This window comes from Anopheles coustani, chromosome 3 (genome assembly GCF_943734705.1).
Source record: "Anopheles coustani chromosome 3, idAnoCousDA_361_x.2, whole genome shotgun sequence".
Classification (NCBI taxonomy): Eukaryota; Metazoa; Arthropoda; class Insecta; order Diptera; family Culicidae; genus Anopheles; species Anopheles coustani.
Genome location: NC_071288.1, coordinates 36,834,864 through 36,861,967, shown reverse-complemented (window position 1 = coordinate 36,861,967; position 27,104 = coordinate 36,834,864). Strand labels below are relative to the sequence as shown.

Below are 27,104 nucleotides of genomic sequence, written 5' to 3'. Positions count from 1 at the left end.
TTGTAAATTATAAGTAAACGTTAGAACACTTCGTTTAGAGCAAGGCCCCTGTTAGCGTTCTTGACATAATTTTCCATCTACTTAACCCCTATTTACCAATCGCTTCTATGCTCCGTAAACACAAGTACATCACGCATACAGGATTGCTCAGTGTAAAGACGGTACACCCTTTCGCAGGGCGCAAAGTAAAACGAACGAGTGTACAAACACGCATGTAGGTTTCGAAAAAGTTCCGCTACGCAAATGTTTTTACATCTTTATTGCGGTTTGGCTCCACATTTTTCCACGGCACATACGTCGCCGAGGAAGAACGTGAGCGGCAAAATTTGTCTGGCGATGGATAGGAAACATTTGTTCTATTTATGTGCAGCGGGCACGGAGAGTCGACGCGTGCGAGACTGCTTTCCCTGCCCTCAATGCCCATTCGTTTGATGTCATTTCCATGACGTACGCGACTGGATCGACAACCGCTACCGTTTGATGCTAGTACCTTTCGGTCGTACCGCATGATGTGTTGATTTTCGGTTTTAAGGCTTTCCTATGCCGTCTGCCGCAAACCGCTATTTAAGGACGTTCCGGCCGGGAGCATTTGCTCGCGGGGAACGGAAAAATCAAACATGCCATAAAAATCATAACGCGCGTGCCAGCAGTAAGCTAGAGGCAGTAAAAAGCGTTGGCGAAAAACTAGGAATCTCTGCCGAGGTTAGAAATGTTCCGTTTGCGTTTCGAAGAAAAAAAAACATCCCGTCGAGGAATGTAAATAATTTCATACGCATCAGGCATGTTTCCCCGTACGAGGGAGGAATTTTAAACTGGATATGTCTGCGAAATATATGAAAATAAATTGAAATGCAACAATTTAAAACAGCTCGTTTTCACAAAATGGAAATAAAAATAGACTGTAGAAATTTGAAAGGAATTTTATCTCATCGTGATCGAATCCATATGATTTCAAAGTACCAAATAAGAACAGTTCTGGAGATGATTAAATAAAATAAACGCAACATATTTATTGCGAGGTTTGAAATACATTCTATTCACTTTCAGACAAAACACCCACGAGAAACGATTTCAACCCGACAACCCATCTCACACAGTGTTGTACAAATCATATCAGTTTTGTTGCAATTCGTGTTTCATCGAAAAGTATATTTATGTTGCCAATCAATATTCAACTGTGTTACGATTTCACTGACACCTCACTAACCTAGATCTTGTTGTCATTTTCTTTCTGCTTTTTCCCCAGCCGATGTTTACCAACGCATCCAGAGTGCTGCAACCCAACATCAACAGCACCATAAACACGTGGCACATCCAGGATTCTGCAGCACCGCCTGCTCCGGTGGAATAAATTGAGAAAATCGATCGACAACCTTTTCCCTTCGCCAAGCGGCAGCAAAGTGCACCGTTGAAAAAGGCGGTGCATCCGAGGGGGTAACCCTTTTTTTTTGGTCCCGCTGCCAGCGCCGGTTCCAGATCGTTGAGCTTTCACACCGATAAGCCACCGGCAAGCGAAGCTCGCAGCGCTCGGACGCCAAGATTAGAGTGGCGCTTTGCGGTGAAAGCGTTCGCCTGGGCGCGCGATCGATAAATGGAGTGAATTAGTGGCCGGATGCCACGAAGTCAGCCATCGCAAAATAAGAACCGAACTAGCTGGAAAGGTAGAACAGATAAGCGGTTGCACCGTGGCATCAGTGGAAGTAAAAAAGCGGGACCCACCAAAGTTAAGAGTGGCAGCGCCATTCGGTACTTGTGTAACGGGGTTTGGCAGTAACAAGCAGCAAACAAGCGAAAGCCATACATGGCGAGGTGCAGCAACTCCCCGCGGGCGTGAGACACAAGCGAGCTCGCACTGGTGAAGCTTTGGTGAATCATTTAGTGAGGCGCAAATAAACTTATCCTAATTCAACCTGGGATGTATCCTTCACACGAAAACGAAGTTCTCTCCACCGATGTTCCGTTTCCCAAACTTTTCACGTTGATAAAGAGGTTATGGAGTCGCGTACGGTGCATCGACACCGTATCGTGCAGCAGGAAGTGAATGTTCCAAGGCAATTCTATTTTATTTTCAATTCTTCCACCTTTTTTCCATTCGCATTTTCCCTTTCCTGCAACTGCTTCGTCGACACCCCGTTGGTGGCGTGAATTGCTAGCAGACAGCGGGTGAATAAAATATTCAAAGCACTGAACGACGGCAACGGTACGGGCAGAAGTGATATAAAAGATCGCGAAGCAAAGCAAAAAGCGCCAAGCGAACAGAACAACAACAACAACACAAATCACCACACTCAGCTTCACATTACACTCCCGGAAGCGTTGGGAAAATCTTCGTACTCCGCGCGGGACCGCGAAAGTGTTCCGGAAGACGGTCGTGCAGGAATAAACAAAAAGAAAGAGGAAAACGCAGCATAAATAAATAAAAACAAAACCCGAAAGAGCGAAGAACGTGTGCGAGTGCGCTCAATATTGTGTTTGGAAATGAACACTTTCCGTACCCGTTTCGCAAAAAGAAGTGACGTAATATTCGGGATGCATGGAGGGAAACCATTCATCTCACCAGCGGTGAAAAATAACCCAAGGAAAAAATCGTGAAACCCCGGGAAAGGGAAGAATTGTCGTGTCTGAAAGTATGCGAGTGAGCGTCGCATCCTTTTTTTTGCGTCAACTAGTGTTTTACTGACGAACCTCACACGTGAGCATCATTTAAGTTTATGGCGTTACTTTCTTTTTCTCCTTTTAGCATTGATGAAAAACTAAATAAAATCCGGTGCACGGTCGGAAATAAAAATCCCAGAACTGCTGGCGGTAGCCAAGTGTACTTATTAAAGTGAATTCTAGCAAATGTCGACACCCCGCGATGACGCGATGATGGGCCCATCCGAAAGACGAAAGTGAACTTCATTTTGACCAACCGCAACGCCGGTTGTAGCCCACAGTGCCGATACCCTAACGGTGAAGTCAGTGCAAGTGCAAGCTGTGCCATTTACAGAAAAGGCAAAGGTAAAAGGGGCCGCTTTCGGTGGAGGTAAAAGAAAAAAGGTGCAGTGCAGAAGAATAAAATATCCCCCTCCGAGGACCGGAAAAGGTTTTCTTTGATCATGCAAACGGTATGGTTGCGTGCAGCGCTCCACCCACCGGGCGGATGAGGGTTTCTTTGGCAAAAGCAACAGAGTTAAGGCTAGTGTGTGTGTAAAAAGTTAGTGGCTCGTATGTGTGTGTATGTGTGTGAATGTGACCCCACCAACTGCGGTACCGGCTGCGTGTGACTGACCGACCGGTGGAAGCTTCAAAGCTTCAAAGCGACCCACTTGACGCCAACGTAACCGACGACGCCAAGTGCATCCAAAGACCGGCGTTGCTTCGACAGATAAAAACCCCGAGCGCGGGACAAGGAAAAGTGTAATTGCCCTTATTTATATGCGCACCCGGGCAACTTCCGCACACACTCACACACACAATCGTACCAAGTGTCGGGCGTGGTTGTATCCCGGGGCGACTACGCTACGAGCCATCCGAAACCGAAATCTTTCCCCGGTGCAGCAGGAAGCGGAAGCGGAACAGGATACGGACCACTGCTACGGAGCCACCGGCGGGAACGATCCCCCGAGTGGATAAGCGCATTCAAAATGACAATGACGAAGGCACACATGCTGTGCATCTTGTGGATGATTATTTTCTTCAGCTCGAGTAGCACAGGTAAGACATCCGCCATCACATTCTAGATAAGCGTTCGGGGCTGGGGGGCTAGACGTCGGTAGGACACTGCGTTTGGTTTGTTAGACTGATTGCGGTAAAATGTTTAGTTTCTTTTCCAAGTGCACCTCGCTTCGAGAGGCAAAATACGGTTGCCACTACGCGCAATTACAGTAAGCTGTTCCGTCTCTTCGACTCTGACTGACGCTCTGACAGGCTGACGGCGAGTATGCCAAGCACTCCAGGAAACGCATCTTGACATGGATGGGTGCATTAGTGGGTTTCGCCAAGCGCTGAACCGCATTTACCACCGAATATTTGCGCCATTGCAGCAAATAAGCGCAGTGACTGGCTTCATGCATTCCGTGTGTTCCTCGGGGTAATCCTTTTGTGGTTCAATCGAGTGGATCGGTTCATTTCCGAAGATTTCTCAGCAGCCTTTCAAGCACGACAATCGCAGTATGTGAGTAAAGTCGGAAGTCGGATCATCGAAGACGAATGCCTTTAGTTTACTGATATCGAGATTCCCGTTGGGATTAAACATGTGCGGATAAATGTTGCTCTTGTGGTTTTAACAGACTGTTTATGTTACTTTCTTCCGAATATTTCGACTTTCTTAGTTACTTTCTTAAATTGGTTTTGGCTAGAGAATTTTTTGAACCAAATCAAATCCAAAAAGATCATCTTTCAAAATAAATCCATGATGGGAAAATTGTCATTTTTTTAATCTGGAGGCATGTTTATGCTAGTACTTTTACATACTAATGACATCATAAACTTGTATTTTATTTGAGTTCAAACTATAACATCTTCAATTGCTGAACAAAACACCATAGTGGTGCTATTGTTGTATTTCCACGCCATATTCCATAACTATTCGGCTTAAATGTTGATAGTCTAGATTGTGAAACTTATTGCAAAAACGTTTCTAACATAAAAAGCTCAAATTTTAAGCAAATGTAAAAAATAATATAATATAGAAATAAGTGTATTAAAAAACAATTGAACAATTTGATCTACGATGTGAAATGACGAAACGATTAAGGAAAAACTTTTGTAAAATGCAAATGAACAACATTTTCAATGTTTGAAATTATTTGTCTCAAGGATATCTCAAGAATTGACACTACATCGAACAAAATAGAAAATAACTTGGATTAAATAATTGATTATATTCAATTAAGCTCTGCACATGCTTTCTCCATTTTAAGACTTCTAGCTTTTACTTACTAGTTTAATTATTTATACTCTCTTTTACCAACAGAGTTGATTTTTATTTGATTTTGTTTGATATTTTATCCCTTTAAAGATTTTCAATGTTGCTACTAGAGATTCGTACGAGTAGTGTAAAGGTGCAAATTTTATTGCAGCTTATTCTTTCGGCTCGATCTATACTTTTTTCACTCTTAAGTTTATTATTCTTTATCTTTCGAATCTGCATCAATTTTCCCTTTCCCAATATTATTTTAATTCACTTTTCCTTAAAAACGAACCCTATCGGCATACTTCAATAAAGAGCGTACACATGGCTCAGTGCCCAGGAAGTTACGCAATCAAAAGATTTGCGTAAAGGATATTGAATTACAATCCACAACTCGGAGCCTCATCAAACCGCCCACCGGCCGCAAGAAACCGGTTTTGCCTGGGAGCATGTTGAATTTCCCTGCTAATCATTAATTTATATTTGTTCTAGAATTTCACCAAATACACACCCTTATGCACACACACGTACCGAAACCCTCGGGTTCTCTCTGTCTCTTTTCGTGGTACCAAAACAAACAAACGCACGCCCACGCGTAGGGAATGGAAATGTGCCCACGGAAACAGCCAGCCTCGTGCGATGATGTATTCGATTCCCGAAATGAACGCTGCCGATGTTTACTTTGCGAATCAATATTAAAAAACCAAACGTATCCACGAATCTCCCGCCGTGCTCCACCGTACATCCCGATCGAAAGTTGGAGAAGGCAAAATAACACAAGCTACGCCTCTAACAAGCGCCACAAATTCAGCTGCGGTCGTTTCGGAATGCGGAAAAAAGAATGAAATGCCGGCTGGATGGAATTTCCATACATTCCGGAGAAATTGAATAAGCCATCAAAATCTTAACTCACTTCCGCCGCCGCCCTCGTCGGGTCGTCCCGTCGGAAAAACTTCTGCGTTCGGCCTGGAGGACGAAACAAAACAACCCCAAATGCAAATATCCGGTCTCCTTTCGTTCTTTGTTCCGCACTTGCGCTTTTCCAATGCGCTTAGCGCTCTCGCCCTCCCTCACGCGCTCGGGCACGATCGTCGTCAAAGAGTCGTTTGATGATTGACATAAAACTGGAATTGTTGTATTGCCGGTTTACTTCCTTCCCCCCCTCGGTGTTCCGTTCTGCCCCACCAGTTCCGCCCACCGGAAGGGAAAATAAACTTTCTGGCTTTATCGGTCTAGGCTGATTACTTGTGCTCGTCTGGTGGCGCTTGTCGAATAATCACAATCCGGGCAAACTTTGCACGCCCCCTCCCCCGCCGCGTTGGTGGGATGGGGAATGGCGCAGGGGGGAGGCTGGTGGTTGGCGTGCCATGAGACGGATTCCGTTTCGGCTTTGCTTCCCCTTTCCGCTTGGGCCAACGCAGCCAAACCTTAAATTCTCTCGCAGCACTGCTGGCAAATGATTTAAAGGCAGGAAAAACTCGCGTCAAGTATTTATGCCGCAATGGAGGCGCATGGTGCTTTATGACGATTGGCTGATTTTCGAGCCGTCACAGCGCCGCAGCGCACGTAGGGGAACCGTGCGACCGGAATTTAATGTGTATACATGTTTATGTTTATCTACGGTGATAAAAAATTTGCACATAATTTTCATCTACCACCCGCTTCGGTGAGGGCTGGGATGGGAGAGGAGCTGGAAAGCTTTTGGCTGCCGGTAAGAAAGTGATATGCCATAAACGGGGAAACGAACGCCGGAAGGGAGAGATCAAAGCGTACTTTAGTGCAGTTCACAATCGGACTGTAACGTAGCGCAGGTTACGATAAAAAAGGCAACGTGATCAATGCGTAAACGACGCGTTAGCCCCAGGAAGGTGGGTTCATTTTCGCTGCTCAGGTTAACGTCAATGAACGAGTGTGTGTTTTTTCTCCTCGTCCGCGGCGTAATTCCATCCCATTTCACATTGTAAAGCATATTTTTTGCTATACCAATTGCATTTAATCGTCATTAAAAATAAACCTATAAACGAGTTTAATCTGAAATATAAAAATACACCACAAGGCTTGATGGTATCAGCTTCAATCAGCGTATGGGTGAAGCGAATTTCAGCGGAATCAGTTTTCCAATATATTTTCATGTTATTTTTATTTACAAAAAATAAATATGTTTCGATGACATATTGAAAATTTTCTGACATATTGAAAAGTTAATGGGATTGGCATATCATTTTCAATTTTTCTCAGAAGCAAGATCATTTAAGTACACGAAATCAAAGACATAATTCAGGCAAAAGAGTCTAGGCCCACGAAGCAGAAAAATTCTACTCAAATTTTAATTGAGTGTTCTTGAAAAAAAACTACTTTACATACCACTCAAATTAAAAAGCATAATAAATGACAGTAAGAATTAGATTATGGCTAGAAAAAAACAAGAAGTTTAAATTTTAAAACGTGACTCATATTCTTAATTATTATAATGTGAAAAACAATATCCTGTACTTTAAGCTTAGTGGACCTCGTTGAGAACCACTGAAGCCAAAGATAATTTAACATTCATATGAAAAATTAAGCTGAACTCGTTTGCATCGAGGACGCCAGAGTCGATTGACGGAGCGGCCTGAATGTAATATTCCGGCAAAGACCAATTTGTTTTCTCGGCCAATCTCGGAAACGCGACGGTTCATTTGGTACAACCAAATTGCTTGCTAAATGGTCAACTGGTTCACTGCTCGCCCGATAAGGGCACGTTCAGTGTGAATTATGGCATTGGTGATTTATCGGCCCCAACGCAAAGCTTAGATACCGATATCCGATGAGGGCGGGACCAAACACAACGACCGTTTGACAGACGAGGTCGGGTGTTCATCAGAGCGATCAAATTATTGCTCTTTAATTTATTGAATGCACAAAATTCGCTTGTAAATCATCCGTTTGTATCCACTGTTCATCATTCCCGCTAGATTATGCGATTAACTGGACAAAGGAAAATGTAGTTTTTAAGCGATACACTTCGAATGTATTTGCTGACGTTGTTTTACGTAAACCTCTAGATGTGATGTTATATTATTCCCGCATGAAAAGCCCATTTACGTGACAAACCAATTATTTAACACCGTTATGTTGTTTACGAGGGGTTGTAGTAAATTTCTTCGTTTAACGTTTAGTAAAGCCTTGGTAACACGTTGTACAATGCTTTTTCCACAGTATAAAATGAATAACCAGTGGTTCATACTTTAACATTCATTGTCGAGTTAATTGGAAATCAAACATCGAGCTTTATTTTTATCGATATAATTCACCTAATTTTCCATTAACAAACACGCAAACGCTTCAAACCCGCATTCGTTGTGGTGTTTGTTTTTTTTTACGATCATTTTCATCCGTTCAATCTAGCAGCGGGCGCTGGTAAAGGAGCTGGGCGAGGAAAAAAATCCAATCTCTCCACCGTGACCCACCAAAGCGCGCTGGATTGGAGGCAATAATCGTTAATTATGCTTTTCCACTCGCTGGCTGTGGTCGGAAAAATCGCTGAAACGTATCATTGATCAAATCAACCGCAATCTCTCGTCGGTACCGCGCACATCCCTTCGCACCTCCCTTTTGACTGGCCGAGCATTTCCACCCCCTTCCCCCACTACCTTCACCTCTTCTACTGGGAAACCGTCTGGGGTTTTCGGTTGACTCGTTTGTGCTTCATCATCATCATCATCATCATCATCATCATCATCATCATCATCCCGCAAGGATTTGCCTCGGCCCTTCTACCGACACCTCTCAAAGCTAACTTTCTCGATTCAATAATAGCCACCATTCCAATGCGTTCAAATGCGCCAGTATCGGATCGTTTAGCGTCGGAAAATTGGACCGCATAGAGCTGCAGACAATGGAAATGATGCTTCACGCTTCCGTCGGCATGCCAGCATCGCTTGTCTTGAGCAAGCGCGCGAAAGAAATCCCTTCGCTATCGATTCGCCTTCAAAACCGTGGCCAACGTAAGAAACCACCACCGTTACGCATTAGAACAACTGCCACACGCTAAAGCTCGACTTCTCCTTCGGAAAAGCATTTTCTTTGTGGCCACGGTCCGCTTTAGCACGGGCGGGCAATGTTCGGTGCGGTCATTTCACGGATCGATTCATCGTGAACGGCTGGGTGAAAAAGTAAAATGGAGCATCCGTGAAACTAAACGGGCGTGACGCAACACCAGAATCAAAAGGGGGGGATAAGTGGTGAGGGTACTCGTTTCCCATGGCAGTGGAAAGAAAGGGGAACATCATTTACATACGCATACCCTTGACCCGCTCCTCACTCCCTCACCACTGCCTGCGCGTTGTGACCCATTTGCTTTGCCGCACCCTGGCGGGGAAAAATCCATCCACAAATATTAATTTAATATGTACTCAATGCGAAGCTTGCGGCGCGTTAGGTAAGGCCGGGGAAATAAAAACCGTGGACATTTAATTTCGCGTCATTCAACGCGACCCAACGCTGGTAATGGGATGAATTTTCATGCTAACCGCATGGATTGCCAGCGTTATGTGCCGTGAAGAACACTCCCGCCTTCCCAGCGCGCTCAATAAGGGGTGGGCTGGTAATGGGAAAAGTTAATTCAAGTGCTTTAACCCCTTTGCCTCGAGCGAAGACACACTGGCCGTAATGAACTGGCTGTTGAGCGAAAGGGTACAAAATGTGATTTTAATATCAATGAAATACGAATAGAACGATTTAAAACTAACCTTTAAACCTTTAACCTAAATATATATATATATTTTTTTAAATTTCAAATGTAAGTATCTCAAGAAGCGATTTTTATACATTTGAAGGAAAGGAAAGCTTCCATTTTATGAATTATTTTAGACTATACTTGGTAAACACATAAAAAAAATTTTTTTTCAATGGGTTTTGGATTTGCAGACCAGCAGTTTATCCAATGCTAAATCGTCTAAAATAAGCCAAGAAATTGTATTTCATAGAACTCATATCGGTAACTTTGAAAAAGCAAACTTAAATCGCCCGAGAGAATTACGCAAGAAAAAATTTGTCCGACCGAACTCGTAATACTTCAAATAAAACCATTTTGAGAGGTTTTTAATTTGGTTCTACGAAAACAATGGACATTTCAACGACAAATTTGCTAGTTGTTGTATCTTTCACCAATCATTTCGAACTGGCTTAAGAAATACAATGGAAAAAGTTAATTCGTCTTCAAAAAGAGGTATACAAAACCAACCGTAACGTCGGATAGAACTCCTTTCGTCCAAACTGTTTTCCAAATAGTTGGTACGGAACAAGCTCAACAACCTGGTAATAAACATAACCAACGTCGCCTGACTCCTCAACGTGTGGTGCATTTGCGTAAAACTGCGTACGCAACATATTTGCCAGATTTGTTTTTACTTTTTGCGCCAATAACAATCCGGAGCAAGGTTACGAATCCATCCGATTGCAAATCCATCGATTTCATCATCAATCTGTTTCGGTAAACCAATCAAAATTGTTCGCCCCGTTCCCTCTACGATCGTTTTGGGCAAAGAAAAAACAACATAAATACAACATTATACAAGGAAAAACGAAAATCAGAACATGAAAAGCATATGGTGGATGGGATGAAAAAAAAGCTCCGAATACAACCTCGAAAGTAAATCTCGGACAAAACCTCAAAAGACCTTTTTTGTTCCCTCTGCTTCCACTTCGTCCCTACTGCCGGACCGTCTGTCCGGATGGTCCGCCGTCTCCTCTAATTTCCTGTCCCGGGTTGAGGGTTCGGGATTGTAGTTGCCACCCCCTGCCACCGCCCTAACGCAACTAATCCCGAATAAAATATCGAACAACCAGGCAAACGGAAGAAAAACTCACGTCAAATAAAATCCTGACTAAGCTGAAATCGGTCCATCTTCTCCGGTGCGCGCCCTTTTGGACAGCAGCATACATGGGAGATGGAAATACTCCACCACCGTCCTGTTGCTGTTCGCTTTCGAGTCGAAATATTTACGACCATGCTGATTATGCAGAATAAATCAAACCGTGTTCTGCCTTCGATGAATAAAATCCGCTGCACATCGTTCAGCATAAAATGTATGCCCGGGTGGGCGCTGGGTCCGTTTCGTTCTGGTTGTGTTTTATTTTTTCCCCTTTTTCCATCACCGCCTTCCACCTACAAAAACCCCCATCAAAACTTCCCTGCGGCAACACCCGGAAAACAAACGCGGATGCCCGTGGACAACTGGGACGACGAGGAATCGTAAAATATTTGCCGGGAATACCGCCACCATCCGTCCCACCTGGTGCCGTGCTTTCGTAACGCGGTTTCAATCGTCACTATGGTAATGATGATTGAATTTGAAATATAAACCCCAACCTGTCGCCAATCGGCAGGGTCTCCCGCCCTGGGAGGTGCCTTCTCCAACAGGCACAACATCCGCGTCGGAAGCTTGAACCGAGTTATAGTTGGCTCTCCATAATTCACAACTTCACACAAAAGGCAAGGATAGGTCGGCAACCGGTGCTCACCGTAGCAGGGACCGGGCTGGACACACGGTATGCCGACTGTGAAAAGAATTTTTCAAAGGAAAAACCATGTTCTTGATGACGACAGGTAGAAACGAATCCGGGCGAAGCAGGCCAACCAATGTTTACGACCGATAATCAACCCCAACGATGGTCGCATAACGGGTGGAAAATGTATCCCTCCGTGGTATGAAAGTCTTTTAAAGGAGGGGTTTTCATGATGTTTCTGTTTTTTCTACTTCACAAAGGAGCTTAATAGCACTTTAAATTATTGAAAATCTTTTATGAAGATTTCAAAGCAAGAATGAACTCTAATGAAAATGCCTTCAGCTTAAACGTAGTTCTCCGATTTCCAGTGGCTAACGAGGTTTGACTACAGAACTTTCTTATTAGAACTTTCCTAAATGTTCGATCCTTACTTTTTGGGTTGGGTATTTGTAAAAAATCTGTGATCGGAAAGGTAAAATGTCAGGTGAAAACAAAAACCACATTGCGTAAGCCATTACGGTAATTTCGGCCATAATTAGTTTATGGACCAGAACCCTGTACAGATACAAAACATGAAACGAAAAGGAATCATCTAAAAATGTTATAAATATGAGCTAAAATAAATCAGCTCCCTCTCTTCACCCAAAACAACCGGGTAACTTTATAGCTAAAACGATACCGAAAAAAATATTCGAAACTCTTCCTCAAAGATTACAGTGATTACTGAGTCCTTTGATAAAATAATTCACAAATGAAAGAATTACGCTAATCTATATTTTTATTTCGATTGTCTAAGTTTATAATCCATTTGCTTGCGATCTTAACGCTTAAGCTGGCGTTAAAATGGAATCCGATTTATTGAATTTAATCCTCCTGCAGTTGACTTCTTTAAAGACCGAACTGGCCGGGCAAAAGATTCCTTCCCTTCGACGGAGCAGAGCAGCCCGAATGATTTAGTGCCGCCGCAAATGTGGCCGATTTTTATCAACACCCATGCATCAATGTTAGCCGAGCACTCTCAACATTCAACAGCTCGTTTGCCGACCGAGGGCATAAACCCACTCCCGGCCCAGGGCCTGAGAAGCCCTTAAGCTTGCTCTGTCAATAATCAAGATATATGCTGCGGCCTGTTCAGCCACGGGGCTTCAGCCAAACCGAGCGGGCTTGGTATCTGGAAAGGATTTTCCCGGCCGCGAAGATATGTGTCTTCGGAAAAACTTCTCCCACAACGCGTCCCCCGTGGCGGAATAGTTCCGAAACGGACGCCGCCACTGCGGAGACTCATCTGTCAACCAATTTGCAAACATGCACACGCCGGCGAGAGGACTAATTTTTGGTCTTCCTACCACTCGCGTCCCGGGCTCGGATAACTAATTTGAATTTACTGCATCGGTGGTGGAAGTCCACTCGTTAATATATGCAAATAAAAATGGTTAATCTCTGTCTCCATCGGCGTTGGGTGCGGGCAGGGACCGGCAAAGACTTGCGCACGGAGCCTGAACAAATCGGTCCGAGCGTTGCCTAATGGTGCGGTTGGTAGGCATTTGTTTGTGCGGGAAGAGGGGGAGGAGCTATATTAGGTTTTTCGGTCGACATTATGAAGATACATGACGCATGCCGAAAGCGTCTACTAACCGGCACCGGCTAACGGTCGTCTCGGTAATGATGACAAAATGGGGGCCCCGTGCAGAACGGAAGAAAGTTCTCTTCCGGGCGTGTGAGTGGTGATAGGGACGGGGATGGTGATTCTGGAACGTGAACCCCAAGGCCCGAAGTCGAAGACATTTCTTATCCACCCCGCACCGCACGCACCGGCTGTCCGGTTCGGAAGACTAATCCAACAACCTTGTAACCGACCATCGCCTCGGGTACGATATTTGTTAATCCCGTCCCCGGAAGGGAGGCTTCCCCGTACGGGATCCCACGCTTCGACCGGAAGCAGCAGCTTTTGACGGCCTGTTTGATGTGGGCGACGGAGCGAAGAACGCTTTTCGGCCCGGGAGCGAAACATTATGTTCAGTCTTTCAGTGAACGCTCCGATGATTCTACCTGTCAGACCAAGATGGTGAATGTTTGCTTCGGAAGTGCTTCGTTTTCCACCTAGAATGTTACGAATTATAAATTCATCGTCAGATAAACACACGTCCCAAGGACTGCTCTTAAACATAAAAATATGTTAATCCTGATCGTTTTCTTGGTAACATAAGATTTTTTCCCCCCATCGGAATCCGCTTACCAGATCGAAGCATCGACCGGAAACAAGGAGTAGCTTTGTTTTGCTGATAATAGTAAAAAGAAAAAAAACGACTTGGAAAGGAAAAGCCCAAAACACATTCAATAAACTGACACAGCACGGAGGGACAACTTCGTCCAGCGGTCGGTCCAGACAGGATTTTGACAACTAAGCAAAAGTAGGACAAGCGTTTCGGGGCCGATGATCAAACCCTTGCGGTTGGTAACTGTTGCTATGCCTTCAGTCAGCCCTACCCAGACAAAGGATGAAACCCAGCTCCATCGTTTCCGGAACGAATGATTCCGTGCTTCTGCTACCCATTGTGCGTCACCCCTCCTGTCGTATCCCTTTTTCCGGCCACGCAGCGACAAGCCGGATGGTAATGGAATTGTGAACAAGGTCGGCGCCGGGGAAAACCAGAAGGAAGAAAAGCAACTCCGTCCAAAATGTTGATGATTATGAACAGCATGGACGAAGCAAAGGCAGCAAAAGTGTTCATTGGGAGAGGACGACGTAGAACAGAAAAAATACCATAAAGAAACAGCGGTTTCGTCGCCGGATGTGGAAGCGTGAGAAAATTAAGAAAATTGTTATTAACTTAGGTCATTAATTTTCACGGGACCGGAAGCGGAAGAATATCTTTTCACCTAGGATTGTGGGTTCTTCGTTTTTTTTTGTGCAGCTACAAGGTCAACACGATGTTGGAGGGCTGTCTAACATACTGTGGGCAAAAGCTATAGCTTAAACCAGAAATTAAAGCCATAAAATATTGAACAAATTAACTTAAGCAGAGATTTTGCCGCAAGCATCCATGAAAGGTCGTTTATTGCGTTAATTTTAATAACGACTCACTTTTTTTTATTTAAAAAATGAATTTGTTACGATTCGTATTCCCTTCAACGCCACATCTTAAGCAGAGAATCCATCATACAAAAACAACGAGCAAAGTCCTCCTCTTCAAATCCTAGCATTCCCATCCTTTGCGGCATCCCTTCACACCTCAACCGATAATGCCAGATAAAAATGCTCTTAAACGTTAAGCCCGGCAAAGTAACCCGCATGTTTGTCCCACCATTGGAGCGTTTGAGCGTCAGTTACATTCGGCTAGTGGTGCAGTAACAAACATTTCGTCACCAACGGATCCGCCCTTCGCCAGCTGGCAGGGCATCCGAAACAAGATATCGTCGAATGACAAATGCGGCCTGAGTGAAACGTTACGTCGATTCCGGGATCGCTGGAAAGGAACAGATTTCCTCCATTTATGCTTTACGTCGACGGATTACCTTCCCACAGTACACACAGTGCTTTGCATAGCGAATTTTTGCGGTCGCCGTTCTGCACCCGAAACACAAGGGGGGAAAAAATGAAACTTCCGCTGAGCGAAGCAGATCGTTGTCGGTTCGTCATTCACCGCGCACGATTGTGTGTACGTTTTATTTGGCCCGGCTGAAGCTCCACCAACCCGCTCGGACCGAAAGGACTATCGCGGAAGGCACGCTGTTCGTGGAGCCGTCCTCGGTGTTTCCCAGATTAATGGTCGCTATTTATAAAAGTGTAAATCGTTTTATCGCACCCACTGCAAGTGCTACGCCAAGCTGAAAGCATTCCGCTTCCGACGGTCCTTCCGGTCGCATTCCAGTAACTTCACTTTATTTATGGGGAGTTCTACCCTCTCCCGCCCGGATCGGATGGTAGCTAAGGAAAACGGCGTAATGGGTCGATGCGGCAAAGCGAAACAGCAGCCTCCCAGCCTTGTATTGACCGGGGAAAGGGGAATTTCTTTGTTGCGTGAACGTTAAGACGGTTTCGAGCATCATCCAAACCCTAGATGGTATCGCCAAAGTACACTCAAATGGGACCGGAATGAAACAGCCACAACCATTTCTTTGTACTCATTTTGCTAAGGTAGAATGTAAATAAGTTTAGTTCATTGGTGGGCAAAGATGCTGGAGCAAATAAAAAAAAGATGATCTTGTCAAAATGTTACCGTTTTGTGATAGTATAAAATCGTGTATTAGTGTATGTAAAAAATAAAACAGCTTGCTTTTTTTTGGTTCGGCTCAAACGTTTATTGTTTAAAGTTTGTAAATACTCCGATTGTTTCTGTTTAATGGTATATTGAAACTTTCACAACATACTAAAAACACAATGCATTAAACACCAATGGTCTGTCAACAGGACATTTTTTTTATCAAACTTTTGTATTTTGAAGAGTTTTTGATGGTAAAATAGTTCCAGGCAACAGGAAAAAATCTTTTGACATTATTTTGCATATCAATAAATAATAGTTTTAAAGATGAGATGACGTAAAGGCAGGATATTAGTTATTTCTAAAGCATTAAGAAATAAAATAAATTTCAAATGAAACCTTAGTTTTGTTTCATTACTTGACTGATCCAATCGTCTTGATATAATGTTCGCTTGATTTGCAAAAGCCATATTGCATGCTACAATGAAAAACAGTTTACGCGAAATGCCAAATACAATTTACGGATGAAATCTTTCTCTTATAAATGTAGAGATAGTTGAGGGCGGGAAATATTGAAGAAATGTGAAAGAATGTGAATATATTCATTAGTAGAAAAGTATTAAATTTAATCTTTCTTGTGTATTCGAGACAGCATATTCTGATTAACTCTGATTCTGATTAACTCCAAAACTCATGATAAGACAAAAACCGTATCTGATAGTAATGTTAGGAAAAGCGAAAATCTCACTCCCTTATACAAAGAGTTTTCTCTGGTCGCTACCGTTAGTATGATGCACTCTGTACATCATCGTGGGTTGTAAAAACAAACCACTCTAAGATTAGTTCACTGAACTTCATTGTAACACCGCATGTTTTGTTACGAGTGTGCAGGTTTCCAATGGACGGACCAGAGTAAACCTCGAGCACAACCTTGTTTTACAACTAACGTTGGAAGTAGCACGGATAATGCATATGCAAGGTACATACTGCATGGCAAAAATACATTTCAACTGCAGGCAGCTTCCAGAGTGTGTATCTCTTTACCTCCGTTTCCCTCCTAGCACTGACCTCCACTTGGATGAAAAACCTCATTCCGGGGTTTGACCTAGTCGTAGCCAAAGCGACTGCCAACTGGTTCGAGAACTCCCGTCGTGCGAGAAGTTATGCTTAGTCGAATTATTATCGTTATTATCCTCCCAGCTTTCGGAGCGATTGGAATGGATTGCACCGTTCAACCGTCCAGAACCTTCGATTCCTCGCTCCTGCGGAGGGAATTTGTGGGATGAATAATTTATCGTCCAATAATTACGTTCGTCGGTCAGTGGATCGGTCGTTGGCGTTTTCCAACGTTGTACGCTCCCGGGGCGTTCGTTCTTTTTTCTCTCCACATCTCCCCCCGATTTTCATATCCACATGAACATGAGGTCGACTTCGACGCAAACAAATAACCTAAGCCCAACACTGGCCTTACTTTCCACAACCGAATGGTGCGAGCAGAGGATGGCCCCGGGACCTTGCATGCACAGCCGGCAAATCCATGCTAAGTTCGATGCTAGAACCGGCCGGCCCGGTACCCTGTGGCCAATTGAAAGACCACAAGACCCGTCGCAACGGTAGGCCAAATGAAATTATCTATTGCAGCCGGCCGGAGTTCCCGGGCCGTTTGGAAACACTGTTTAACATTGATCTAGCAGGACGATTCGCTTTTGCCCGCTTCACGTACCCAACTCATGGGCGTGTAAGGATGTCACGCTGTACAGCCTGGTCGCTCTTGAGCGGGGGAATTACGCATCCCGACAAACGCAGACACATGTCACTTCAGTAATGAATTAATCAAATGATGATTAGTGTCCATCTTATCAGACGCAGTTAAAGTAGTCCATCGTGGAATAAACTCATACAGCACAATATGTCCAAGGAGACGATGTGCTAGCTATTTCCACGCGTTGTATTGGTAAGCGCGCAGGTGGTTCGATTTTTTTTTCCACCAAAAATGAATTGACCGTTTGTTGGCACCATTTATCATCCGATGGCAAGATAGCAGCTCGTTCGTTCGATCGCTCATTATTTTTATGCATTCACTCGTTAAATAATAATTCCATTCCGTTCGACCGGCGCAATCGATTGGGCCAGTAAATTAGATCACATTAATAGCATCATTTCCGGGCACAAAGGCACATCCTCACACACACAAACACACGGCCATGCAGGTTCAACTCAGCTGCGCCACTCAATGTCAGTCAATGATATCGCTTCGAGGATGCTTAATGCGAAAAATTGTATTGAGCTCATTATTACACATTCACCACTAATTGCATGATTTGTTCAATTGAATTTGCACAGGGTACGCAACAGAACTCATTTAATAATCTTTTTTGTCAGTGTGAAACGATAGATTAGATTTTGTATCAAATGTAATTGGTTGAATAAAAATAAATTACCAGGAGCACGAAACACTCCGCCATTAAATATGACATACCATTTTGAAAACCTTTCTTTAATTCTCCCTCAAAACTTTTATTGATGCAGTTGATTTCAAAGCGTCTTAATTAGGAACTACTAATCACCAGTGCACGATGGTATGGCCAACCGTTCTCGTTAGTTTCCCTTCCGGCACAGCTTGTTGGGGAGTTTTGAAATATGTAGTTCATTTAAAACAATTTTCCCTCGCAATCGGGCCAACGTCTGAGGGACACATTTTATTGGTCGCCGGAAACCCCGACCCCTCCGCGCTCCTTGGTGGCGGAATAGAATCAATTAATTCGCTTGCACGAGCACGAAGAACTGGTTTTTCGTTCCATGTCGACCCATTTTTCATCTTCGGTTCACCATCTAGGGAACTGCCCAACTTGGCAGGGGCCACCGTTCTCTTGCGCTCCTCCTGTCAAACGTTCTAAACTGTGGGCCATCGTTTTACCACTTTTCCATTTCTTTTTTGTTTTAGATTGACCCGGCAACGAGGATCGTAATTGCGTTTTGTGGTTAGAAATTGAAAGCGATAATTTAATAAATCGAGCGCATACGACATGTGCTTCGTGCATTTTCTATGATAACTTTCCTTTGCTCATTTGGCGTCATGGGGGTTCGGGAATTTCACAAAGCCACAATTCCAGCTCAATAAAGCGATGGATGCTATCAATTATCGTTCGTAAGATACCAGATTTTTCAACGCGGTTTACCATCGACATTCCTAATAATACTTTATTTATACTTCTTACCAACTTCAAATTTATGTTGATTGTGAGTTACACACCAAAGGTCGCGTGACTAAGTTGATATAGATTGTGGATGCGGTTTGTGTAACGCCGTAAATGGAATGAATCACATTTCAAAAACAGGTCATTGGAATTCCATATAATGATAAAAGTAATTAAGTCTGTTTTAAATCATTATTAAGTTTAATGTTGAATACTGATTTGTATTTCTTTCTTTTATGCACAGGTAATTCCATGGAGCATTTAAAATTGAATACAGGTAATTCTAGATTGCATATTATTATTGCCATGGAAAATTGTAATACAACATTTCATGTTTGTCTCTAGTTTAACGATAGTTTGTTCTTTCATCAATGATTATATTTCATCGCCGCAAAAAAAAAAGTTAAAACTATTTGCTCACCGGTAAACAAATTACTTACTTCAAATCACTTAGCTTCGAGCACCGCCTCATGACTCACGCAGTCCCATCGTGCAGCCAACACGGTGCTATAGTTACGGCGGTGAAACTTTCCCGAACAAACTGTTTCATCGCACGTTTTCAATGTACTTGAGTGTATTCAATATTTTAACTAACTAGTTGCTGCCGTGCTTCATCATCACGAGCGAAGATTGGAAACATCTTGCAGCTCAAGCACTGGCAAGCATCGTGCTAATGAGATTTCGGAACTAAATTACTCGTGCTCGGTAAAATGAAGCTGAACGAAAGGGATGGGCCGAGGTGGAAACACCGCAGAGCTGTGAGACACAATTTCGTCACATCGACGGGGAAGCGGTGCAAGCATTTAACGTGATTAGAACACAAATTTAGCTGTAAACTGAATCTATCTACCAGCAAGTTGTTGTGCCGTAGCGAGAAAGTTGCAGTTACTCTTTGTTGTGATATCTTTTTCTTTTAGCTGCTAGATTTGGTGGGAAGATTACTTACCTCAAGTTTGAAGAGTTCTATTACATTGCTTTCGGAAGGAATGATTTAGTCTGGACTATTTCCTAAACATAGAGGATATTTTAGCGATAAAAAGAAAAATTAAAGTTGGAAATATTTACAATTCAAAATTTTCGATAAAGCCTATCCGGTTTTAAAATGATAAAGCCTTCTCTGACAGCATAATGAGGTTCTCGGATATAAATGATATCTACGAAGACAATTTCTGTCTGTATGGAATGGATTTGGAAAAATTCGCTCAACAAAAAGTACATTCAATACTATTCATAAAGTAGTTGGTGGGATCGTTAAAAAACTCGACCAAAAGCTTGCTGCAATAAAAATTGTAGAACTGGTTCCATAAGTTCGGTACAGTTTGTTTGATGATCAAATGAAAACATAGTAACCAAACACTCATTATAACTTTTCTTTTGTTTTGCCCTATGAATAATATTGCTGTAAGCTTCTGTAATATATTATAACCACAGTAAAAACAACCTTGAAAGGCGAATTCGAAAAATTAATAAATATATCGTCGATCGACTGACACTTTTTAAAGAATAAATAAATAACGCAAGCCCTGAATACTAGATGAAAATACATATCCAATCAGATTGCTTCATCTCGGTTCACTTATTCCATCGTTCCGAACGGTTGATTTCGTCGACCGGATGATCCGGACCGAGCAATCGTGAGTAAAAAGTGTTTTTCCCATGATTTCGACCGGTCCCAAACGCACTTTTCTTGCTTCATTTCAACTTACCGGGCACCTGGCTTGCCTAGGAACGCCTCGCTTTTCTTTCCCCATGGTTTGTTTGCCGCAAAACCCCCACGAAGGGCATTGCTACAGGGATACAGCGAGCGATATTGATTGAAGCATTGAATGAATAATAAATTAGAATTTAATGAAAGCGAAACATTTTTCCACCGAGGAAATCCCACGTGCAGTCCCCAGAGGACAACCCTCGTTTCAGACGAGTGCGATGCGTAGGAACGCGGGTCCGGGTAGCCGGTGGGCAGTTAACTCGGGGCCGGAGTGAAAAACACATTCGCAAGGCCGTCCGAGTGTCGTCAGTTTCGTCAACCTGTGTTGAGACCGGTGGAAAGCAAATTACCGGGCTCAATCCATTATTACCTGCTGCCGCAGGAGTGATCGTGCGTCCGGCCGACTCGGTTGACACTGGCCAACTCCCCGGGTATTTGGATTGCTGGCGCTGGATTCGGGCGTCCGTGCATAATGAACTCATAATAATTTCGGCCATCGTTTGCCACGGGCTGGCCGGTTGGATTCGCTTGGGTTGGTAGATTTTGTTATTTTCTACTTTTTCCTGCGCCTTTTTGCTCGGCTTCGGCGAGACGTTAATGAGATTCGCTTGATTGCCGGCCACACGAAGGCACAATCGACGCACACAAATGCTTCAAACAGTTCCGGCGACGGTTTTGCGAGGTCAGCGTTATTTACTCACCGCGTGGTGTATTTCTTGAACAAATTCATTCGAAATTTAGCGATGGCCAACCTTGTGGAGGAAAGAAGCTGATGAAATGAAAATAAGAGCACAAATTGCTGTTTTCTATGTAACCGCTTTATTAACTACTCCATTCTCTTTCGATCGCATCGTTGTATAAACATTAACATTATAGTTTAAAATTATTTTCTGACTCTCTCTGCTACTGAGGGTTGGACATGTTCAAACCTTTCCGCAATTGATGTTCTAAAGCCCTTGAACAGAATATTAAATTACTGATGAAGTGGCATCTTAAGGACTTGAAGGTTGAAAAGAATGAATCATAACTCTTTTAACTGACATTGTTTATTTCATTCTGTTTTTATTTTTAGAGCACCACCGTTCTTTTTTACAGCAGGGCTGATCGATGGCCGAAATGAATTAGAGTATAAAGAGAAAAACTTGGCTTCGGTTGCTATTGAGTCTTCACTAGTGTTGAGCCTTATGAATATTTAGGCGAGATTCATTCCTATGAATCTTTCACCTAACTTTCATACAGATTAATTCATGAATCTTTTCCTTGGAAAGAAACCTTAGTGAATCTTGAGCGAATCTTGATGATTCTTTCATTGGTGTAGATCGTGCGATAAAAAGGGATCTCCCTACCCATGTTTTGGTCTTTAATTTTCTGTTCTTTCTACATTAACGATTCTTTAGGATTCATGCATGAATCTAAATCGGAATCACACAACTCTAGTCATTACCCATTGATCTTGTTACAACGTAAAATAATAAGGTCTGAACAGCAAAATCAATTTTTTGTACCAAATTGTCTTGATTTGTCATTTATTTTATTTTGTTTTTTAAGTAAAAAATTATTGGTTCGAACGTGATAAAACAATATTATACTTAAGTTTGACCTTAAACTGCGTCGTTCATGAAAAAGAAAACAATTAAAAAATAATTTCAAAGTCATTCTTCTATTTTAATTGTATTTTAGCCCGCTGTAAATGGTGTGGTCTAAATGTCTCGAAAAGTCTCTTTTTAAATTAGTAAGAAGATATTGAGAATAGATGCTGTAAAATATTGCTTTCCGCGAATGATTTCAAAGAAAAATTTCATGACAGTATAAATAATGTATTAAAAATAAATTTGCAAATGTGATTATAATTTATTCTTTTATATATTTCATCCGTTGAAGATAATAACTTTACCAAGCTGTACATTACATCTACCGTTAGATCTCAAACATAAATTCGCCGAAGGGCTGGATGAATACTCCAAACCACAATGGAGACAGAACTGCTGGTGGCACTTTACCCATCATGCCATTCAAGTAGCAATTACTTGATTGCTGTGCTAACCACTTTACTTTGGACCGTTTGTCCAGCCATTTTGACATTTTTGAAGTGTATGTAATTCCTTTGTGGTCGCCGTACGACGCCACCGAACAGTAATTCCTTTCCCGCGGGGGCTCGCAGATCAGCTGGAACCGAAACGCTGGCTACTGTTGCTGTGTTGCGAATTGTTTAGCATAACTTTTGCCAGCATTAACCGTGCACCTCTCCCTTGACCGCCGAGCGGCAGACAAACTGCCGGGCGCATAAACAATGCAAACTATTCTCCATTCGCTCCGGCACTATCGCGCCACCCAGCATCGTCGTCAGCATCGGACAAAAGTGGCCAGCTAAGCAGCTACAAATATAGCGCCCACGCCAATCTCTCGCTCTGACCGCCACAGCACCGCTTGTCCGACTTTTTGCCTCCCGCAAAAATGGCAACCATCTCACGGGATTTCCTAATGCTGGCGAGAAGTTCCCAGGAAATACCTCAAACGATCCTATACGGCGGGTGGCTCCGTCGGATCCAATTGGTTTCGGGAGTCAAACTCCGTCGGGGCAGTACCGCAAACTCGAATGGTAAAATTTTGCAAACCACCAGTTCTTTCCCCCGGAGGGTCGGGCACGCGTGCACCGTTAGCTTATTTATGGCAGGAAAATATTCCGTTTAGTGTCCCTTTTTTCCACCTTCCGCTGGAGCTGCCATCTTCGGGCTTTCCCGGGCGACTGTTTATGTGTTGTTTGGGGACGGGTGGGAAACTGACGCTACTTAGTAAGGAAACCCGCAAGTGTGGGCAGGCTGACAAACTCTTGGCTAAAAAAACGAGAGAGAGAGAGAGCGAGAGAAAGGTCGACCCGGTAGCAGGGGACAAAGGTACAAATCTACGCTTTCGGAGCATCATGTTTTGGGAAAGCGCTTTCGATACGGGCACGGGGGAAAGTGTTTTCCCAGCGAAAAACCTCATGAACCCTGTCCGTTTTGCTGAACGGATGATAAGCCCGGAGGCTTGAAGTGCGCTTCTCGGTGTACGGCAAACCGACAGAACGACGAACGTTCTTACGTGTCTGGGTGAGTGGCGGGGGTGGCTTTATGTGTGGTAGCATAAAAAATAAAATCATACTAGAAAGCACAAAACTCCAACCAACACAGGGTCGGGCAGGGGGGGCGGGGCGGGTATGCGGGAATTCGGTTCGAATTTCAATGTCTCATATTTTACGAGCATGCCACTGGCAGGGAAATGGAATCACAATTTATGCGAGTGCTCTCGACGTGGAAAGCGCCACCCATCCTCCCGTTCGCTCGTCCTCGCCAACCGACAAGTGCCTTGAGAAATGTACTCCCGAGCGCCCCGGCAGGATGGGACGACTGTGCGAACGAAATTTGAAATGAGCATGGGTGGGCCCTGTGCCGTGCGACAGCAGCAGTATCAATTGCGGTGACAAGTGGAAATTGTTCAAACTAACTTTCAACTGTCGGAGTGGAGCGCAACGATAAGGTGAGGTGGCTCGGTCGCGTTGCCAGGGCAGATAGGTAGGTTGGTGGCCGAACGCAAAGGCCCTGAAGCCGAAAGCGAACGACTTCTCGGAGTCATAGTGGCTTCATAAACTACTCTGTCAAGTGTCGTTTCTAACTGGTATCATCTGTTACGAGGACTTGGCCCAAAAAACAACGCTCTACCATGTAAAAGAACCTACCAAACGTTGCTCCATGCTACCGCTGCGGAGAACTACTCAATTACTGTTATTTTGAAGAACGAAAACCTCATTTCCCTAGCAAGAATCAGGTTTTTAGCTACTCCAACACCCATCGTTTTATTTTCCCCCGAAAGTAGTTCAGCTAGCTTCATGCGTCGTTTGTTTTGTTTGATGTATCTTTCCAAAGGTTTTTCGGCACTTGATCTGGTTTGATTGCAGTCTAACTCGTCTCTCAGCAGTGTGTTTGATGTAATACCAAAGGTTGAGAGATGCAAAAAGTAAGACACAGAGGTATTTTAATTTATTTCTGCTTGTAGCTCCAAAACACTTAAAGTTCTGAGCAAACAAACCAATCATAAACTTTTATATGTTTTGTCCCATGGTGACGAACGAACGTGAATGAAACAACTTTTACATTATGTTTATAAATAAAAGAGGTTGGTGTTTTATTCCGCAATCAATAACATTTGAATTCCTTCAAGGTGATTCAAATAGATGCAAAATAAATTAAAGTTGTAAACAAACTTGCTTACTAACGTGATAACGAGACGCATTGTTAGGAAACGCGCCAGGTAACAATCATTCGAAAACTAATATGTCCGGAACTAGATTGCGACGATCGTTAAGGATAAGTGTAACAGAAAAAAACATAAAAAAGGCGATTCAGGAAGCTATCGTTTTTCTGTTGGAAAAAGTAGAGACGAATGTCACTGCTTCATCAAGTCACTTTAATTAATAAAAACAACTGTTGGAAAAAGTGACAAAAATAATAAACTTTGGAACTGGTGCCGCATGATTTAAGGTAATAAAGTCTCAGAAAATTACATTCAAAATAAACTTTTTCCTTCAAAAGTATAATAATTTCTGTAATTGTTCGATGAATTTTTGTCCATATGAATGAAAGAAAGAGAAATGAATCAATCATCAATACCTAAACACAGTTTCACACATGTTTCTGCACTGGCAATGGTACAAAATATGTAACTCGTAAACATTTTGATGTAACATTCAACAATATTGAGTTTACAAGCATTCCGATGAACAAACACACTTCATTAATTGTTTGTTTCTGCACGAAAGCTGTTCATAGACAATCAATGTATGAAAAGCTCATCAACCCAAACAAAGTTTCAATCAGAACATATTTTATCAATTTTCCATGCTTTTCACCCTTCCCTCGCCCACCGTGCCCCAAACCGAAACCACTCTGATTGACTAATGCCCGCAAGAATATTTATAAGTCCTTAATTCTGCCGACTCCTTTCTGCTCGCTACGACAAACCTGCCCGTGAAAAATGCTAAAGTCACAGATCACAAGTCTGTCTGCCGCCACCGATCGGCTCCCGTATGCCGCGTAATCGTGTTTGGGGACTTGTGTTTACTTGTGCGGTTTCGATAACAATTCTGACGCGGCGCAGGGAATTCCGGGCCAACAATTCGGTGGTTAGAGGGAAAATAAATTAAATTAAATTATGGTAATAAGTTCAGCCTGGCGGCAGCAGTCGTCGATGGCTGGGTTGGGTGGATAATTTGAATCTTGTTGGGAGTGGAGATACCGAAGCGAAGCCGAGCTGGAGATGTGAGAGAGATCTGCCGTTATCACTGGGTAAGTCAGAAACCGGTTCCCGAGCTCGGGAACGCGCGGCATGTATGCCGGCGGTGGTGCGACGCATTTCTAGCATTCTCGGGGAAAAACTTCTGCTCCAGATGTGTGTGACAGCGTTTGCGGGGGCGGCAAATTGAACATGAAACCTGCGGCGACGGGACGTACCGAAGTTTTCGGGAAGTCTTTGGAAACGCACTGCATGCGAGCGAACGATAACAAAGCCCGGAGCCAGAGTTTCTGCACAAATTTATAAACTCAATCGTAATGGGAGTTGCACCGAAGCTCCGAGCCCCACGCGGGAGCGCAGGTGGAACCGCGCATGTAAATTCATCGAACATTTTGAAGCACATTGTTTGATGGTCCTGCTGCTTGGGAGAATACTTACACGACTTGTGTTCCCCATTTCTACCGCGTGCGTGTCTCATCATTGATCATCGTTTCACTTTATGTTGGTCCCAATTGAACGCTCAACGCGGTTCTCCCGAGAGTGAACCGCAACAGGGGAGGGGACACGATTAAAAAGTGGATGTCCCAACCATACCGGGCCCAATTTATCACTGTCTGAATCGAGCGTTTGATTTTCCACCACGGGGGCTGACATGGAAATCTCCAACGTTGGTCGCACTTTTGTGACGAGGGAGAAAACTTTATAGCACCAACCGCGTGGTAGACGCAAATTTATGATAATCGACTCACGCACTCCCGGGACTTTATAATCACAAACGGACCACTCGTTGGATGCTGCACTTAGCGTATTACAGCGTAATGATGCGCGAGTCGAACCATGCACAACCATTTATCAGTACGAAGCATTTGAATGCAAAATATTTCTTGAGTTACTTTTCTCCACTTTCGTTGTTATTCTTTTATTATTATTATTATTTATTTATGTCTTTTTTGCATATTTTTGATATGGATAACCGGTTTAGTAAAATGTTTGATTTGATCTCTCATTTTTCCAACCAACAAAATAGAGGAAACCTTAACTAAGTTCATGCTTGAATCCATAGAAAGTCGATAAGATAGAAGGAAAACAAGAAGATCATCCCAATTCAGCGCATTTTCTAAATCCGCATGGTGCGTCTTTAGTTAACCTTTTACACTGACGACCTTTTGTTAGCAGTTAGGATTTTTCTGGGTTGCCCAAGAATTTCAATAGACAACAAACAGTAGCACAAATTTTGCAGAGCCATCAACACACACATATGGTGCGTTAGCTCAAGGTCAACAGGAGTATAAAAAGAAGCTGAAAGCATGTGAAACAACAGTTGAATAGGTTTGCAGCATGAATTT

At 43.3% G+C, this 27,104-nt stretch overlaps 1 protein-coding gene across 1 annotated transcript in view; it reads left to right on the top strand.

Annotated features, from left to right (window-relative positions):
* The first annotated feature begins 3,617 nt into the window (after positions 1–3,617).
* LOC131260551 (uncharacterized) overlaps positions 3,618–27,104 on the top strand; it is a 77,949-nt gene continuing 54,462 nt past the window's right edge. Inside the window, exon 1 of the mRNA XM_058262304.1 lies at positions 3,618–3,696. Coding sequence (XP_058118287.1) covers positions 3,627–3,696 — 70 coding nt within the window. The 5' untranslated portion in view covers positions 3,618–3,626. The remainder of the gene's footprint in view (positions 3,697–27,104) is intronic.